A 20681-nucleotide genomic window follows, 5' to 3' on the forward strand; every position below is an offset into this window, starting at 1 on the left:
ACCCTGAATATGCTGTGCTTTTTAAAATGCACTGAATGCTCAGACTTCAGTAAAAAAAATTTATTTTCAATATAAAAGTGCCAAAATATTCACCAACAATGTAATCTATTCAGCAACCAGCTTACTCTAGTAATCAAAATTGCAAGCATCTTTATTCACATTTTTAAATCAAATTCCTTTCACACGTTTCCACAATAACCCGAGTCCCTCGAAAGTGGGAAATTTGCATTTCGATTGGCTGCTGTAGTCCATATGTCCAAGTTCATGTAGGCACGGAAAGGGTTAAACCTCGGATAGTATTCCTGCTTACACATAACTGCCTGGTTCTCCACATGGGTTGAATGTTGAGTCGTGGCACTGACGGGGCAGCAGCTTTCATAGACATCACTCTGAGGTGCCCAGATGGAACCAAAAAGTCCAGACATTGGAGACAAGCTTCGGGTGCTGGAGAGGTAGGGCTGCAGAGCAAGATAAAACCAGCATGGGAAACTGCAACACGGAGCATTTGCCAAAGAAAATCTGGAAATGCTAAGTACTAAATGGGAGAGAGGAAGCAGAATTTATGCAGAAATGTAAGAAATCCACAAGTAGAAAATTACAGAGGAGTTTACAAAGAAATATGGCTGCCAAAAATATTACAGCAGCATGAATGTGTGTGTGTGTGCTTAAAGGTCCTCCACTGAATGAAGTCACGTGAGCTCCTCCCTGCACAGCACAGATATTACTCTAACAACAATATACTGCTCAGTTCTGGTCAGACTGTTGAGGAAGATAGAGGAGAAGTGGAAGACACACAAAGATCACCATGCATACTTTGAGAGTTAAAATCAAAAGAGGAGGACGCCTAGAAATGACAAGAAAAGGGTTGAAGTATGCGTCAGTCCAGAAAGACTGTGCATGCTGGGAGCAGAAAGGGATATTCAGTGTGAAAAATGAGACTGTAATTGGGAGCTAGGGAATTTAGTTAGAAAATTTTGAAAGCTTATAAAGAACCTCCTGCAGGGCAAGATGTATTAGTCTGCAAGGAAGTCTCTCAGCGAAGGTCATGGAAGTCTTGGGACTTTTAAAACTGAATGAAACATTGAAATGTATTGTGGAGAAAAGCTCGCCAGGGAAATGAACTAAATTATCTAATGCATTTTCCAATCTCTACCTTCTGTGTTTCCTGGCATTCCTGAATAAAATATGAAATAAAATATATGTTTATTTTAGGAAAAAGTCTTCTACCAGTTTTGCTACTTTTTAACATAGAAGAATTTTAATTTTTACAGTTGAAATTTTTTTCTTGGTTTATTAGTTAGTTTCATTCAAAATAAACCTATAGTAAAAAAAACCTAAAATAGAGGATTTTGAAATATGAGCAGAAGAGAAGATAGTTACAATTAAAGACCACCTTGAACTGAAATTACTACACTGCACTATGGGATGACATAAACATGGAGTTTATGTCTGGAGTACAACAGGTCAAAGTCAGGATCTGAAATCTGCACAAATCCAGCTTAAATCACTTGAATTTCCTCCCAAAAAAACCCCCAAAACAACCCTGTCAAAGTCACTGAGAGCAGCTGTCCATTCAGCTCTTCATTTTTCAAATCTCTCTGGGTTTTTCTGTCTGCACTTTCTGGGTTTTAGCCTCAACTGGACACATTGATTTTGAGAGAAAAAAATGTCAGTAGTCTACATAAGCCATAAATATTTTTCCATATGTGAGCTGATTTTAGTCAATTTGCAGGAAAAAGGATCATCTCAAAATTTTGCAGACAAGGTGAGTAACATCCTTGACAAACAGCTGGAAAAACCCGGCTAGCAACGCCAGCATTAAACACACACATCAGGCTACTTAGAAGATTACTGAAGAACAAGCAAGCAACAGGTAGGGAAAAGAGAGGAATACACAAGGAAGGCTTTAAAGGAGCACACAAAGGCCGTGCCTCACAGAGACAATACTCACTGTGGAGTTGACATAACTGGCAGGCTCCCAGGCAGGTGGCATGTTGGGAGGAGCATTCCAGGTGGAGGGACAGTTCTGGTCAATGAAGGCTGTATTCTGCATTGCTGCAGTACCTGGGAAGCCACTGGGGTAGTTCATGTTTTCTGCAATTTATAAAATCAGGAAGACAAACTAAGGCTTTTGCAATATAAAACACTACTAACATTTCTGTGGAGGAATGCTGAATCTTCTTGAGACTGAGCCAGGCTGGGACTGACCTAATCCTTCAGTGACTCCATGCAGCGCCAGGGTAGCACAGCAGCGAAGTGTATCGATTTCTGTCAACAGGACTACCACTCTGTATTAGAGACCCACTAACAAATTGTTATCAGGAGGACAGGATAAAGACTTGGCAGTCCCTCTACTGGAGAACAGTCTTTATTAGACAGAACGTGCATGGCAGAACCTCCCCAGGCCTCACCGCCAACATGTCTCAGCTCTAAGCACCCAAGGGATCAGCATGCTGCCTGGGATACTGCAGTCTGACCTTTCATTAGTACTTAGGTAGGTAATGCTAAAGAATTCTAGATTGCTGCCAGTGTGCTTCCCAAGCCAAGAAACTCTAGCCTGGAAAGATAATTGGTCACAAGAGGCCTTGTATTTCACACACTGGAAGGCTGAAGCCTGCCAGAGGGGAAACAAAGAAGATTGTGCAAAAAGATATGTGTAATACTGTAAGCACAAGCATTTCTCTCAATTCCCTCTGGAAGTCCTGCATACTGCCTTTTCAGGCTCTATACAAAGGCCAGTCTTCTCATCCACCACATGCAGTCATTGTGTATTACTACAGAACACTCAGCTGGAAAACATAGAGTTTGAAAGCAATGAACCCCCATGTATAGACCAGCTCAGCCTTTTGTTCTATAAAAGGTGAGAGGAAAACAACCATGCTCTGTGATAATTAATAAGCTTTATTTCATCTTACCTTCTGGGAAAGCACCATATTCATTCATCTCCAGTGGACAATACATGTTGGAAAACTGGCTGTCACAAGCTGCATTCCAGTCAATGAAGCTGTCTCAAGAAAAAAAAAAAATCTGCAGTCAGAAACAATTTGCAGGACTTCTGAAAATTACTTAGAAATACTTATTTATTGTAAAGCTCTTGGATGCAAAATGCCGGCAACTGAACATGAGGCTTTTCACATTCCACTTGTCAATTCTGCCAGGATCTACCCTGCACCATGACATAATCACAGCAATCTCTCTCACAGAGCTCTTTTTCCTCTGGGAAAATGAACAACTTGTAATGATGCTACCAGAGTCCTGCAATGCCTAGCTGGGTTCAACTTTCTTCCCTGGAAAAAGAAAAGAACTGTACTTCTTCCCCACAATCATGGATTATGTGACTTGAGATGGCAGAAGAAGACATAATACATTTGAATCCTTGAGAATAGCAATTAAAATCGAGATTTCTATTTTCCCAACCAAATGTGCTCAAGTCCTGTTAAACAGTGAATTTTCTAAGCTACACATAGATTTCTAGGGGCTATACTACTTTATTAAAATAATTTCAGAATTTCAAGAAGATTTTTTCAAAAGTAATTCCTCAAGACATGTCAGTAGCAAAATAGGCCCTGCTATGCAACAAGTTTGAAGTAGTCCAACTCTGGATCCAGTCTGCACAAGGCAGGCATAGAAAAGGATTTCATAAGAAGCTGCCCTACTTCAATTTTACTATTCAGCCAATATGAATAACTATCTGAAGTTATCACTACTAAATATCAATACATAATTGCATGGATGTGCATGTATTTTTTGCATATGAAGTCCAAATTGAGATAGGTGTATGAAAGCAGTCACAGAATGGGTAAGGCTGGAAGGGACCACAGGGGGTCATATGATCCAGCCTCCCTGGTCAAGCAGGGCCATCCCAGAGCACATGGCACAGGACTGTGTCCAGAGGGCTCTTGAATATCTCCAGTGAGAGAGACTCCACAACCCCTCTGGACCATCCATTCTGGTGTGTGGTCACTGCACCTGAAGTAAAGAAGTTCTTCCTCATGCTCAGGTGGAACTTCCTGTACATCAGGTTCTGCCCAGTTTTTCTCTGTATGTGCTCCAGGAGCTCCTGATCTCTGTTGCACTGACTGTGGAGTCCAGAACTGGAACCCACTCCAGATGTGGCCTCACCAGGGTTGAACAGAGGGGCAGGATCACCTCCCTTGCCCTGCTGGCATTGCTCTTCCTGATGCACCCCAGGGTACCACTGACCTTCCTGGCCACAAGGACACTGCTGGCTCAGGGACAGCTTGTTGTGCACCAGGACCCCCAGGCCCTTCTCCTGTCATTTTGGATGACAGGATACAACTTGAAGAACTGGCCATATTTCACTGCTGTGTGGTGGCAGAGTATTTCTGCTCTCTAGTTTGTGGCACATCTTTCATTACTAAAATTTGCTGTGTGAGCAGTGTAAAATAAAAGAATTAAGTTCATTACTACAGGAAGATGAACCCAAATATAGACAGAGCCTGAAACATATCAACTTGTATCCCTAAACCACCTTTATACTGGAATATTTGTCTTCATAACAATGTCTGTTCCTGCCACTTAACACAAGTACACACTGCATAACACACCATGTGGCATACACAAGCTATGCATTTAGCAAGAGGGCAACAGATTTCAAAGCCAAGCCCTCTGCCTGCAAAACAAGTGAAAGTATTTAACAGCTTTCCAAAAGTATTTAAATAAACTTGAAAAAAGTTATAGAATATCGATACATGAACAGGGATAGCAGTGAATTTGTATTAGTAAAATTAATCACAATGTACTCATGGAAGAGCAGTAACAACTAGAACTAAGACTCAAGTGGCAGAAGGACTTTTATTTTAACTATTATTCTGTCTTTACAAAAATTATGAGTAAAGTACAGTCCTCTGCATTATAGAAGCCTGAACAAAGCATTATCTCTAGTTTTTACACAAACCATAACTTGCCTGTTGTGGACAGAGGGGGTTTCTTGGATCATGCATGGTATATTATTCTCAAGGTTGTAATTCAAACTGTTTGTCATGCAGACTGGCTGGGCAGGCCACAAGTCTCCTGTTGGGTAAAGACCTAAAAAAGGAAAGAGGAATGAAATGCAGAGTAACAGGAAAGACACTCCGCAGATTGTGTCACACTGACACTTTATTCTCAATTCCCCAATAAGGACTGTCTGCTAGAGAAAAAATCCAGTTACTAAGCAATTTTTTTTTTTGTTATGAAGGCCCATCTTTAAACACATCTCAAAACTTCTACTTTTTAAAAAAGATATATGTAAGACTTGAACCGAGAAAGCAGAATTCAACAAAACAGGGCAAGAAATTCCTACTGAGGGTGCTTAAGTGTTCAGCTGCCAGTGCCTAGGTGGCACACTCCCACACAGCAGGAGACAGCAGGGATGCAATCTCCACTGGCCTCCTTGTGCCCACCCCTTAGTCACAAACCACTTCTGAAGTCCAACTACACAAATGCAGCAGGAACAGGATCAGGTTTCTAACAGACTGCAGCCATTCCCAACCAGACAATTTGTGAACCCATTAAATGCTGTATTTAGCCCCTAGCACAGATATTCATTGTGTTGCTCTTCATGGATTGCGTGTCCTGACTGCCCACAGATATTTGGTTCCTATCAACTCTATGAGAACTGGCAGCTGGAGAAAAGAAAAAATCCAAATAAGTAATTTCCATGAGAGAATGCTTGCAACGTTGGCTCAATTTCATTATTTCACATGATACATATTAATATTGCTACCACGGAAGAAGGTTAATCAGCACTTGTATCCTATCAGACAGGTTAAACGTACAGCAGAAGGGCAGGGAGTGCTGCTGCCCAAAGAACCACATGTCCTGACCAGCTTTCAAACTCTACCTCACCATGTAGCATGATGCCTTTACGAATCCCACTCAAAAAGCTAATATTACTTCCCTCTGAGATACAAACAATGAAAACTCAAGAATTTTAACAGTGCTACACAACCTCACTCATTGCTTTCAAAGAGAGCAAGTCCCAGCTGTGGATATTTAGAGAGAAAAATGGTCATGTTTGATTTGGTGCCACTTTAACACAGCAAGCAGTGCTCTTGATGTCCCAGCTGCATTGCTTCTGGACATTAATCTGTGCATAGCAAGAAGATGAAAAAAAGAAAGAATACCTAGAACATGAGTTGAAAGCTAAATGCTATCTTGACACAGAGAAGATGCAGGAAAAATGATCAAGGTTATAAGCAAAAACTGTCAAGGTTTTAAGCCTTCATTTGCTAACTTTGCACCTAACTTGCTTAGAAGCAAGTCAAGTTCTAGTAACAATGCGTCTGTCAAGTTGGTGCATGTGTTATTAGCAACATCACTAAAACTGCTTGGCAAAGTGTGAGAAAAACAGCTTAATACTGACCTTTATTTTTGTCAGGATCTGCAGCTATGTCAGTGAAATTGGGACATAAGGTTTCAGGATATTGGGGGATGCTGTTCATGTCTCTGCTGAATGAAAAGAAAATTTAATTTCTTAAATCTCATAATCCAAACTATTTCAAAGGAAATATACAGAGATGTAGAAAGCATTCTAATGACATTCTAACAACTGCTATTGCTTTTCCACTGTCCTGATTTTTCCTATTTCAAAATTACCACTGTGCAATTTTTAAAAGCTTTTTCCAATTAAAAGCCAGCTACTTATCACACATGCAAAATAAATAAAATTAATACACCTTAATTACCCCATTTTTATTATCCAAGTATCAACCTATTGCAAATTAATTCAACAGCTGTTCTCTAAAACTGGAAAACAAGTTGTAGTTCATGAAGATCAGTAGGACCTCTTACAATGTTTGAACAACTTTCAGGTAAGTTTACTTTTCTGTCCATGAAGACACACAGAGACACATGAGCATGAATTTGGTATTTATCAAAACCAACCCATCAAAGGAACCAGTCAAAATGAATAAAAGAAAACATTTTCAAGCACCAGAACCCAAAGGAAAAGGATTGGAGTATTTCTCCTAGTGAAAACAGAGATTGGTGAATGAGAAGTTAAATGAGGATTCACAGTAATAAAACTTGTAGATGCGATCTCTACTACAGTAAAGAGGGAGAAAAGAATGTGGGGGAGAGAGGAATCAATTTTCATGCTGTATATCCTAGGAGAACATTACTCCCATTAAAAGAATAGCATCAACTTGAAAGTCTTATTCCCACCTTTTTTACAAAAATACAACTAAGCAGTAATGGAAATGTAGTAAGTTGCTTGGATCTGGAAGAAGTGAAAGTGGAAAACAAATTTCCATTTTTTTCCATTTGGAAGCTTTTATTGTACTTATGCAGCATAATCAATTTTGTTTATATCTTTCCATGTACTGAAGAAGATTCTTCCAACTAGTAAGTACAATCATAAAAAATTACAAGATAACAGGCGCCAACAGGTATTATTTATCAAACTGAGACAAGACTTCAAGTTGGTGTTGTTTCTTTAATGCCTTACAGGTGTAGATTCAATTTTTTTACCTGGTATTGCAGATGTTATGAGACAGATTTAGAGTGATAGGAGTTTCAGATGGAAAATCATTTTGTGAAATATTCTCTCCTAAAGAAAAGAATGACTGTGAAAATCAAAGATCCTTAAAAAAGAAGTATGCACAGAATATACATACACACAAACAGAATCATCAATGGTGTTAATCAAGTTTTCTCTCACACTAGATTATCACTAACTGCATCAATTTCAAGACATGCTACCTAGGTCCATAGTCTTAACATGTGTTTTATGATTTAGAAGTGATTACCACAGTCTTGAAGGAGAGGTTCCTTGTTACTATCAAATTAAGTCTGAATTTAGAATTACTTATTTTCTTTTTTCTTAAGAGGCATTACCATTTGAACAAACAGAAAGTCATATACACATGATTTGTTATCTATTAGATCACAGGTTCAGAGAGATCACACACTATCATTAAGAAATGTAAAGTTTTATACATACACAAATACACATGAAGTTTCTGCATATTTTTAAATCACTCAGACCATCTTTTTGCAGGTACCCAAAGCTGGGTTTGCTGGTGTCACTTCAGCACTTTAAAATTTACTTCTAGTGCCACATCCCTCTGGACAATTATGGCAATGACTTTCAACTACTTTAGTGATATTCAAGTATTCAAGAATTGCAGTAATGAAGCACAGCTCCCATTTCTCATACTAGTCAAGTGTCTCAGGTGTTCTGGCTATTTACACCTCAAATACACCTATCCAAACCCAGCTCCTCAGATCTGAACAGCTTTCACACATTCCTCATTTGTGCATTACTTAAATAGTTTTAATGTTTAAAAAAACCCAAATAATGTGATGAAACAAATTCGAAGGCAGAAATTGCTTTGGCTATTCTGAGTGACTCTCAGTTTCCCAATCCTTCCATGACAACTAACTGTACATATTGCTTATTGAGAAGCCTGACAGTGATCTTCATCTCCATGAAATATGTGGTACTTCTTGTGAAGTACCAAGCTCTTTACATCCCTCTTTGTGTGTCTAAGAGGCGCTCTACAAAAGACAAGTCATGTGCGCCATGCCATGGTAGGCCTTTCTAATCAGCAGGAAGGCTAAAACTCTGTGCACTACTGTGAAGAGGTGCTGTTTGCAAAACTTACTGGATGGAAGAAAATGCCTGGTAGTAATCATTGGCTTTTTATCTCCATCTGAACTGCTGGTACTGCTCCAGCTACCCCAGCTCCCACGACTTGCACGAACGCTTCCTGACGAACTTCCACAATCTGAGCTTGAATCAGAACAAAACTTCTCCAAACACTTCTTTTTGGACCTCTGATAAAAGTTTTCTAGAAAAGTTGCAAAAAACAAACAAAAAAAAAAACCACAATCAAAAAACCAACACAACATTTATGAAATGTCAGGGAAAAGTAATCTCAATCATGAATTTACATGGATTCTCTGAATTTGCTGATGAGGGAGGAAATAATATTTACTGATAGCTTCAGTAACTAAACCAGCCCGTAACACAAGGAGCTTCTGACCTACATGACATCCCAGTAAAATCAATGCAAGTGAGGATACAGTGCTGCTATAGGTAATAGGTTGAAAGAGGAAGTGCATACTGTCCTTTGAATATATACTTCAAACATGAAACATATCCTGGCTGTAGGAACATGCATACAAAGAGCGACGACAAAATGCTGCAAGTAATGAATTCATAAGTGATAGATTCTCTTTTCTTATTATCTCATCAGAGATGCAAAGGACAATCCCATAGAAATTGATAACTTTCTTCAGATCTCCTCTTCCTTGAAGTCAAGGAGAACAGATTATTAAAATCCTAATGGAAAGGCAGGAAGCAGGTACCCAAGCTTTCTTCTGAACACAAAACCAGACTACTAGTCTGTCTTTCCTTCACCAAGAACTGATGGATCATTGCTTCAGACTGATTAATTTTCTGGTCTGCACCATGAACCAAGCCCATGGAGAAGCATGCAGAGCCCTTCAGAAGTGAGCAGCTATTATTTCAGGCACTGCTCATACCAGTCCTGTCATCTTCACGTCAGGGTTCAAAAGGGAGAAAAGCACAGGTCTCTCAAGTAAGGAATGCTCTACTGCCACAAAATTCACATTGTGTTTCTTTCCCCATTTTAAGACAATTAAAACTACATACCTGTTTCTCCCTGTATGGACAAGCTCCCAGCTTTTTGGTCTGCTTTACAATTTTCCCCATTATTCTGAGGACACCAGGCTCTTATTCCAATATTCGCTCTCAGATCCGGCCTTTCAAATTCACCACACATATGCTTCAACTCACTCTGCTCAGGGACCCTAATAGAACCACACCCAAAAAAAAACATGTTTGCATTTTACATTTCATCTGCATTTTTTCTTTCCAGGCATTAAACACATGAACTCACACAGCTATCAAGGCAAAATGCAGGGGAAGCAGTAGGTCTGGGAGTCTTATTCCCCAACTTTACAGAAACTTAAAAAACCGTTCCCAAAAGGCAATATCCTACCACACAGACTTTTCAGGGGGAGAGGCAAAATGACATGTGCATATTTAACTCCATTATCTAATGCATTTGGCAGAAGGCAATCAGATGTTGCAGTGAGAAGCACAGTTTAGCAGTGTATAAAGACCTAGATGCAAAGAAAAATGTGCCCTGTGTTCATTTCACTGGCACAATTATAGCTAGAGTAGAATCCCAATCTGAAGCAATCTTCATTTTTTGCTAGTAAAGGTGAAATGAAATGTCTGCATCCAATACCATAATCAGAGAGTACTAAGGAAAAATGATTAAAAGTCAGCTGTCAAATTTCTGCAGAAATGGAAAGTTCCATCTTAACTCAGAAAGCAACAACTGCTGAAGGTTGAAGGAACAGACACTAAACTTCAGTATTTCACTGCTTGTTTTTTATCCTTCCTATCTACAAAGGTGTGCATCCAGCAAAGATTTACACTTGTACTGACTTCTCACAAAATGAACAGAAATTTGTGTACGATGAGTTATAACAGCCCTTTCAGATTTACAATCTCCTTTTAAAGTCCACTGACCTCAATAGAAGCACTCGCAATAAAAATTAAGTCTGTGAAGGCTTTGTAGGATTGTGACCTTAATTCAAAGGGCTGGGGGAGGGGAAGGAGTAGGATTTTCTCCTCAGAAATGTTTCTATTCTAAAAGCAGTTTGTAACTAGTATTTTTTAATAATCCAAACAACTTAAATTTAAAATATACTGAGAAAAATAATTAAAAGTAATTTACAACTGAATTTAAAATGCATTAACACAATCCTCAGAGGGAAAAGAAGTAACTTTGCACAGTGCTCACTCAATATTCTTTACAATCTAAGTGCTGCTGTAGTTGTTTTAATCATTACAGCAAAAATGCAAGCCACTCTCTCATTTCTACACATTTCTCTTCAAAAATTGGTAGAGGACAACATGCCCCCAGTTACTCAATATAGCAGATGACTCTCCTGAAGGTGGAAACATTTCAACAATTTCATTTTCCTTTTTTCAGTGAAGAGGATACATGACTAGAACTTCTCCACACAATACACAAGGGGAAGGAAGCTGAACTTCAGAGACAGCACATTCCAGACTCTAACAGAGAGCTACCACTGCTATGCAGAATGGGCTGCATCTATCTACATGTAGATTTACACATGGAATATTTTAAAATTTTTTGTTTTGCTGATGATATTTAGTAGTGCACATTCCTAAAAGTAAATGCTCAGGACAAGATTAATGTGTGTTTACTTAAATAGATAAAGTAGTCCTGCCTAATGTATTATGCAAAACCCGCAGAAACATTACAGTAACTCTGGGTTTCTTCATGATTTGGTGAGGCAATACATACCTTGTGGATATATTTACATTCTTCTTTTTATTTTTCCTAGATGTTCTATTTCTATTCCAATTCATATTTGGTACATTTCCTTCCTTTTTATCCTGAGTCTTCTTCTTTCTATACGCATCTTCTTGCTAAAGGCAAAAATACAAGCTGAGACATTATAAAATGAACTTAACTTAGTCAATGAATTCCACTGGATTTTTCTAGCTAAATTTCTCTGGACAAAATGACCTGACCAAAATGCATATTTACTCCATGATTTAGTGGCTTTCCACAGCACATCCTCTTTCCAGCACCATCAATTTAACCAGCCTTTCCAAGACTCTGTCCATCAAGACAGCAAGAGATGATGAGAGAGAAATTTCTGAATTCCCAAACTTAGCATTTTCCCTTTCACAGCATCTAGCTCTGACTTTCAGGGGAAAAAAAATGGAGGGAGAAAAAGTAAAGCAGTCAATAAAATTCCCAATGTGCTAAAAACAAAAAACATCTGCCAGATTTATGATCAGCTGGTGTGCAAGTTCAGCAGCAATAAATCCTCCCTTTCCTCAGCAACTGGGGGCAGTGGGGGAAGGCATTCATTTGAATTACAGCTGAGGAAATTATGGAGTAAGTTACCAGCAAATACTAGTCATTTCAAGAAATGCAAGAAACAAACTGAGCACCATCAGCCACTCGGGCAAAGAAGTTTGTAACAACAATTCCCAAAGCAAGAGGAGACCATGTCTTTTCTCACATATTCCCCAAACAATGTAAGCAATTCTTCCTTACACCATTTTGCCATGGGATTTATATCCAGTAGACAGAATACAAACATAATCCAGATTCTCAGGTTTACTAATTGCCTGATGAAGTTCTTTTAGTGTTTTATGCTGCCTGCACCAAAGGTACAGTCTGATGTGTTTATCATACTCAGAAACCAGGGGTGAAGAATAATACTTCTCAGCAACTGCATAATCTGCTAAAGGGCTTCTGCCTGCTGTACTCTCAAATGCGACTTTCTGATGCAAAGCCCTGGATTTGGAGATCAGGTCTGCAAGTGAAGGCCAATATGCCCACCTCCCCTGCAGAGAATGTTCCCACATCATTAGTGTGGCTGACAGTTGGCATTAGATTCCAGTATGCTTGTGCCTGCTCTGACACTAACAACCTCTGGCTGTGATATATATGGCTGTTTTGATTTTTACCCAAACTGTTCACCATTCCAAAAAAGCACCACTAATACCAAACGGATGTGGGACAGCACATCTGCACTCTTCCTCATTCATCTGATTTACAGCATTTCAGATCTGTGACTCTACAAAATAGTCCCTACATACACATACATACCTATATGTGTATATATGTACATAAACTATAAAAAGATAATTTCAAATTTGAAAAGGAGAAAGATCACAATACCAACCTCAGAAGAAGTAATCTCCTCTTTTGCACAGCATGGAGTCTCTTCCTTGGTTCCCTTACTAATCTTTTTCTCTGTGGAAGGCTTTAGGTTGATCTGCTTTTTTGAAGTCTCGCAGTTTTCTGTTTCATTCCTGAGAGGCACTTGCTGGCTATTCCCTACAATTAAACAATAACAACTGTTTGCATGGGAAGAGAAGGGGCTCTCGGTCATAACCATGCACCTTTCTTTAAAAACAGCCTTGTGTTGCTTTCCAAAACATAGGAGACTAATGTCTAGGCTGATGATACTGGAAAATTTTTAAACCAAAAGCTAATGCAGTGTAAAAATTCTTACAGCAGTTGCAAAAAGTAGCTTTGTGCTGGTTCATGGTCATGAGCACACCACTCCCAGTGCCTGCACAGATTACACAAGTCCTGCTCATCTCATCTGAATATGAGCTACTTGGGGCTCAGCCATGGGTTTGTAAGGTAGAAATTGAAGCTAGAGAACACTGGGTTAAAAAACAAAGAGTAAAAAACCCTGCAAGCTGAGTGGGGAGAAAGGACAGCCTTTACTTGGTGCTTGATACCTCGGAATTGTCCTCTGCATTCACTATGAAGACAAAGGGAAGTCATCCTTTCTTTAGTACGGGTTCCACACCAGAAGTTCTTTTACTTGAGAGGCTTGTGAGGAAGAAGAACTATTTTGATCTAAGAGTCCAAAAGACGAAAGCTTCAAGAGGAAGTCTGTCTCAACAACTAGCTGAGCTTCTCACATTCCTCTGCCTGGGCCAGGACAGAATTCATTTTGCCTCTGATGAGTTCCAGGTATCTCAGAGACCTGCACTACATCCACAGTGATCTGCCACAGAGGCTCTCAGCTGCTCAGTGTGGGAAATGGCATCACTTACTGAACTGAACTGGCCTTCTCAACTGGGAAAGGCACACCCAAACATTTTTACAGTTTCCTGCCAACCAACTACAACATCCCAGCTCTGAGTCAGATACCGGCTCCCCTCTGGAGCAGGCAGCCGTGAGGATTGCAAAAGGAGCACATGTGAATCAAACACCAGGCAAGCGAGACTGCCAGAGCAGCGTTCTAAAGAACGCTGTTGCTCTCCAGCATGTGAGTCAAGGTCCTGAACTCCCTGTTTGCACAAAACCAGGTCTGTAACTATAATCAAGATACAAACACTGCAACATGGTAATTTTTAGACTTAATATATCCTACTAAATGTCTTAAAACACAGAAATATCACATGCCTGATAGTGTAGAGAGCCACAAGTGCTAACAGACAACAAGGGAGATAACCTTAAGTGCTTTACTACTGAATATACTGAATGATCTCCTAATTCAAAGCAAAGAATAAGCAACAGTGCATTTTAGGAGCATATGAAGAATCTCAAAATACCTTGTAAGAATGAGTGAAAATATCTTGCCTTCACCTGAGATTACACACTTGTACCTGCTATAGCTCACAGGTAACAACACAAGAAGCAACGAGCCCACAGTAGCAACTACACAAGACAGCAGGGCCTGAAATCCCTCTCTGATGGCTCACTCCCTAAATAAACTGCCACAGCTACAGCAAATGCTAGTTTTCACCATTCAATTACTTTGCCAAGTGCCTCAGTAAAGCCAAGCTTCCAGGGGATACATTCTTCTATCCCGCTTTTGATTTCTCCTAGGTGTTCTTCTGCTGTTCTTAAAATTTTGAACTGTGAAGCTAAGAGGTAAGACTTTCCAGGCAGCTTAGCCCCACAGTTTCAAGAAAAGAAAAACAAGATAAAAAATACAGCCATGCAACTACTATGGAAAACACTGATTTGCAGATTCCTACACAATAGAAGTTTACATTATCCTGATGTCAGGTTTTTCTTATTTTGGATGGTTTTATCTGAGGAGTTCTGAATATTTGCTTCTGAATGTGCTTGCTTGGTGAGACAACCACTGTATTTTCAGTGGACCTGAAAATAGCAAACTGGGATCCTTCTGAATAACTGACAAGGGCAATTTGTGTCTTATAAGCAGATCTATGACATCAAATATTTTAGCAGTTAAAATGCTATGGCAACAAGCTTGAAATTTGTAAACCAAGCAAATTTATGATTTATAAAACAACTTTAAATGTAAGCTGCTTCCTCAGGAATGTAAACAGACAAATCACAGTGAACACATAAGAAACACCACATTCCCTTGTCCCACACAAAAGACAAAATCCTGATCACAGTGAACTTATCAGAAGAATTCACGTAGTAATTTAGACTGATAGAATTTGAGAAAAAATTACCACTAATTTTCCTTATTTCTTGCAGTTCTGGCTGTTGTTGAGGTGAATTTCTGGACAAGTGACTTTCAGGCAGCTTCTTGGACATCTTCACAGAACAGAACTCCTGTTCTTTGAGCTCAGCTAGATTTTCTGAAGTTTTAAGGTTAGTTTCCTTAGGAAACATACATGTTTGAAGATCTTCCTTCAGATCACACTCTGAAGAAGTATTTTTAATGAGAACTGTATTTTTCAGTGTACTTTCTTCTTTACCCAGAAAGTCTTCTGGAAGAGTTAAATTCTTGTTAACATTTATGCTATTTGCATATTTCAGAGTTACCCAGTTCTCACTGACATCATCAGTGCAAATGTCCTCTTTTGGCGCTGAGACTTGGTTCTCTGCAATCTGATTCTGTTTCTCATCAGCAGCTGCAATGGCACTGCCAGCTGCTGTGTTTGGTTTCTGCTTACTGTAGTAAACTGAACATTTGTGTTTCTTCTGAGAGTGGCTGTAGGTCGCAGGACTTCTCTTTGCCGCACTCTGACTTCGGCTGGAAGAAGTGCCTACAGACAGGAAGCCCTTCCCTTTACCTTTATCTGAGGAACTATAGGAATCCATAAATGTCTTGCAGCTTCCCCTGGGGAAAAAAAAAAAAAGGGATTTGTTTTCCTTTACAAAGCCATCAAGAATTGTTTTATGAGATATTGTTGTAAGAAAAGGAAGGGGGGCATATTCACAAGCCATGAAATTGCTTTAGGTCTTTAATTTACCATACCAGCGAAGCACATTCTGATTTCAGGGAGAATTGAGCAACACTCTAAGTATTTGCTCAGACTTCCAACACACTTACATGCTTCAGTGAATAAGTGCCTGACTGACCACTCAAGAGGTCAGACTGAGAACCATCAATGTGTTTTCCATTCTTTCCATGGCTGCCACACCTGGTGTATCCTTTACTTTCATCACACAATTTTTACCTTATGTATTACTGGCAATATTCAAGATGAATAAACCCCTGAGTTCCTCCATTCCTCCTGGTTTGAGGTGGAAGTTCTCTAAAAAAAGGCTGCTTGGAACACTGTCTCTTTTAAACTAGCACACAGCAGTATCAGTGAGAATCACACAGAAAGCACCACTCCACAATAAACAGGGTAGAAAAGAAGAAAAAAAAAAGTATTTTACTTGTAGGAATCAGAGCTGATTACGTCAACAGAGTTGCTGTTCTGCTGTGGTGAAGCACTAGGATTTGGCCTCTGTCTTGATTTCATGAACTCTGCTAGAATATACTGAGCTTGCTGGAAGGCTATCAGAATCACTCCAAGGAGGGACAAACTGCCAAAGAAAACAATACATACTGGTGTCTACAACTTTCAGGAATATTCAGTGAAAGAGTTAAAAAGCTTATAACAAGATACACTTCTCAAATATTTTTTTAGTAAATTCTAAGTAAAAAGACAGACAATACCTTAAAATACAGCCTCAAAAATGACAGTTGTAATAATATTTCCTTTTCATTTTTTTCCTTATAGGCCTTACTAGTTATTAGCTCGATAAATTAACTCAGTCATGAACTTGAAAAGAAAAAAAATGAACAAAGAAAAAGTTCATTCTAAAAGAGATAATCCTTGAAGGTAATTTAGAAGTAACTGTGTTGTAGTCTTACATCATATCATATTATGATGTAAGACATCATATCATAATATGACCTATCAGCCCACTGCTCATTTATGACAGTCATTGTCATTATTTTGGTATTTATTAAATACTGTCTCTTTCTTTTCCTAGAGAAAATGCTGGCATAAAATGAGCTACAAAAGCCATCATACTTCTGAACTACAAATGTAGATGCAAAATATCCTCTCTCTCCACGGTGTATTAATTGCAGCAAACATATATGGATCAAAACAAAAATCTAATTCATCAAACCACCTTCTCAATCAGGCAGTGTAAATTTTGTCAGCAGGAAAACAGAATGAAAAATTCCTAGTTTTTCAGATCCCTGTAGTCTTCTTCTGTTGCATCTAGAACCAGATAACTGCTGTTAATTCATTTGTGTTCTGACTGTTTCCAGTGTCCAAACTGTGCAAGCAGCAGCACAGTGTGCATGGGAACCTCAGTTAGGGATGCATCAGCACATGTGTGTTATCACCACGGCATTCGCACGCACTGCATCTTGTAGGAGCTCTGGGGTGCTGCTGTGAGGAAAGCCTTACCTTACAAAGAGGACAGTGAGCCTCCAGAAAGACTCTTCCCAGCTGGGTCCTGGCACCACATCCGCACACAGCGGTAACAGATGGTGAGGGAGGGTCACGTTGAGCGTGAAGTGGAACTCCAAATCAGCAGCAGTCACCAGTGTGAGCTCACGAATTACCCACGAAGATGTAAAGTCAGGAGTGAATCTGTCAGGAAAAACAGAGGTGGTGTTACTTTTTTATTCACTGTTGGGCTGAATTTTACTTTCTGAAGTCACACTGATAACAAAAATACAAATAATACAATGATGACAACAGGAACAACAATAATAAATAAAACCACATAATTTAATAATATTTACCAATAATTTAATAGTCTTCTTAAAATTACTAAAATATTGTCTTGTTATTAATATGAATTATTAATTTATTCATCTAATAATAAATGTTGAGTTATATTTTAAAATATAATTTAATAATATTTTTTAAAGCACAGTTAAATAAATTGTCCACTATCTGCTTAAACCGTGCAGGTGGCATTGGGTCATCTTAAATCGGCAAAATATGTGGGTTTATTGTGACTTTTCACAATACTCTTATTACTGTGACATATTTTCCTTTTATCAAGGAAATAAACATAATCAACTCAGGTTAATCAACAAAAGCACAGCTGTCCAGCATACAGCCAGCATGATTTCAGAAAGGGCCAGGTACTAGGGTGCAAAGCTGGAAAGATACTGGCAACAGAAAGTTGAAAGCAGAAGAAACAGCAGATTTGTCTCCTCTTCTACTTCCCTGACCCATCTCAGTATTTAACTTGATTGCTAGAAGGTATAACCTGCCTTTCCAATCAGTAGAAGTGAAATCTGTTGCATGGGAAACCACAATTACTTTACTACAGTAACATTAACTTTTCTTTTGCTTAAGTCACAGTAGTATCTTTCACTCAAGGATAGTTTTAAAAGAATAAGTTTTAGACTATGTGCAATGTTGGGAAAACATGACTAGATTGTGGTCAGGCTACTTGGAACAAGCTTAGAGAGTAACAAGCAAATAAAAAATTGTGGCAACTTTTTTGTCTTAATTTATTACTTCATAATGCACTGATAAAAGCATGTATGCTGCTTTTTAAAAATAATGGGTCATACAAAGAACCAGTATTATATAATCCGTTCGTTAGTGTTATCCTGAGGGAAATTCTTACTAAATTTCTATTCAAAATTTTGTGTGTGGTATGCCATTGGAGTGTCTGTTTCTGAAATTAATTATTTCAAATTTCCACTTCAGTTATTTTGTCAACAAATTTGTCAGTGCTTACACAATGCTGATTTCTCGTGATGAGTTTTGAGCTAGGAAAAATTCCCGACAGTCTAACACTTCAAATCCATATCCTTGGCAGCTGTAACCATTGATTTTCATTGATGAAATTGTTATAGGAAGAGGCCCAATATTCTCTACTTTGAAGTTCTTCGTAATGGATAGAATTTGCTTGCTGTCTTTCAGTTCTTAAAGGAAAAAAAGAGAGCAATTAGTTAACAGTGCATGAAATGATTTTCTTACATTCATAAATAAATTCCTATTTTTACTTACAATTGAATAAAAAAAACCCCATAAGTGACCAAGATCTAATACAGACTATTCTGCAGTAGTGTATTTCTAAAACTTTTAACTATTTTCAGTCAGAGGTTTGACAAAACAGAATCTACACTTGTCATGGCCAAGCTCTTCAGCTTTTACCATTCTGTTTCTGTAACATTAATGTTCTGTATCAGTTCCAGTGCAGAGCAAAGCAGCCAGCTGCACAACCAGAGACCTGTGTCTCCTTACTCACGTCGTCTGCAGTCCATTAATGTCGCTTCTGGCACCTTAAATCGAAGGGATCCTCCTGCACCAGGGAGTCTTCCCCCTACTTTAAGCAATTCTTTGGCTCCAAAGCCTTCTACATTGACCACATCCAGAACAGTTAAGTTGTTTCTGCCATAAAACAAAAATCAAGCAATCAGCCACTAAAGCACAAATTAGGTTTGCAAAATCATGGCTTTGCTGTCTAGGTACCAAACCAAGATAACAGTGTTTCAGAACAGAATCAGTGGCAAAACCTAGACAGGTTTCCCCTAACCAGAGACAGGATCACTCCAGAACCAGCCACTTGTGAATTTCACACAGTGAAGGAACGAGTTTAGCGACCAGTGCCACTAGATAACAACTGTGCCACCTAGTAAAAATGGTTGCTTCTTCATTCAATAAATTCCCTCTTCCTCCAAAGGTAACCAAAGTTTGGCTGCATAAAAGACTCACTGGATCCATAACTCCTATCATTAAGTCAGGTTGAAAACAACAAAGCCACACAATGTGTTTCCCTCTTAACTCAAAACGGTCTCAGTACAGTCACATGCATTTTATAACCCTCTGACCACATATCAAGAAAATTAATGACTGAGACATAAGGCACAAACACACTCTAAGCAATTTTTATTAAACCAGAGGTATTCTGACTTTCAAATTTTGATCATTTCTCTATGTGCCGGACTTCACAAATTCCTTTTTACATTGAGCTGCTTGATTCTCACTTACAACTAAAATTTGGCTTACCTGATTAAAATAAGGGAAGCTACTCTTTTGTAGTCAAGAGGTGTAAAAATTACACCAACTTTTCTGGTTTCCAGGGGCTGTAAACTTAAACAAAGCATCTCAGAACTGCATTTCTTGCTGATGAGGTCCTCTTGATGTGCATTCTGTTAAACAAAAAATGCAGTTCTTACTCACAGAAAACCTGTGTGTTTAAAGATGTCAATAAAGAAAGCACTGTATCATCCCTTAGCACCACAAAGAATATTTTTGGCAAGGTGCAGAAACTGCTAACTAACTTGTTATACCAAAGTCTTTCCTTCTGACAACATAAAACATCAGATAAGATTGTTTATTTGAGCAAAAGTTCATATTACTGCACTTATTATGAGGAATGTATTACTTCATTATTTAAAACAGCTTTTATTTCCTCAGATGGACATGAAATTGTATAGTGTCCTTCATATTCAAGAAATCCTGAAACACTTCACAACACAAGAACTGAAGTGTATTGATTGCACAGGGAAATGTGGCAACCATTATACCCTCAGTGCATGACTTACAACTTGATTGAAGTGAGAAAGGGACTGCTGGTAAATATGCTGATCATTTGAGTCACTGGAAAGAAGCCAAACAGAATTCTCAACTATATTAATTGAAAACCAGAACTACCAGAAGTTCACTTAGTCTGGAAATAATGTAAATTTTTTTAAATACTGTTGTTTATTCTTTCTGCCTTTGAAAAATGAAAACAGCCCTATAACTTGCTCTTCCAGAACTGGGGTCCCCTCTTAGAAAGGGGTGATCAGATACCTACAGCAGTCCAAAAAACCATAAAGATTCCAAAATGGGCTCTCACTTGGTTGTTTCCCAGTTTATGGGTGTTGTACTAACAACTTTTCTGATCTTTTTGAGTTAAATATTTTTTATTCTTAGTCTATTTTATGAAAAATAACACACA

General features: G+C 38.6%; 1 protein-coding gene across 8 annotated transcripts in view; it reads right to left on the reverse strand.

Annotated features, from left to right (window-relative positions):
• Window positions 1-45: 45 nt before the first annotated feature.
• Window positions 46-20681, reverse strand: part of TMEM131L (transmembrane 131 like) — a 79837-nt gene continuing 59201 nt past the window's right edge. For 5 of the 8 annotated variants that reach the window (XM_038134265.1, XM_038134264.1, XM_038134268.1 and 2 more), the window contains 16 exons: window positions 19745-19887; window positions 18984-19126; window positions 18471-18657; window positions 17174-17359; window positions 16143-16292; window positions 14984-15597; window positions 12715-12869; window positions 11316-11440; window positions 9623-9780; window positions 8610-8795; window positions 7474-7552; window positions 6368-6453; window positions 4929-5049; window positions 2916-3004; window positions 1952-2094; window positions 46-458 (listed from right to left, as the gene is read on the reverse strand). In XM_038134265.1, coding sequence (XP_037990193.1) covers window positions 180-458; window positions 1952-2094; window positions 2916-3004; window positions 4929-5049; window positions 6368-6453; window positions 7474-7552; window positions 8610-8795; window positions 9623-9780; window positions 11316-11440; window positions 12715-12869; window positions 14984-15597; window positions 16143-16292; window positions 17174-17359; window positions 18471-18657; window positions 18984-19126; window positions 19745-19887 — 2844 coding nt within the window. In that variant the 3' untranslated portion in view covers window positions 46-179. The other 3 variants (XM_038134272.1, XM_038134267.1, XM_038134269.1) reach the window with 2 other exon arrangements.

The sequence above is a fragment of the Motacilla alba genome, chromosome 4 (genome assembly GCF_015832195.1).
Source record: "Motacilla alba alba isolate MOTALB_02 chromosome 4, Motacilla_alba_V1.0_pri, whole genome shotgun sequence".
Classification (NCBI taxonomy): domain Eukaryota; kingdom Metazoa; phylum Chordata; class Aves; order Passeriformes; family Motacillidae; genus Motacilla; species Motacilla alba.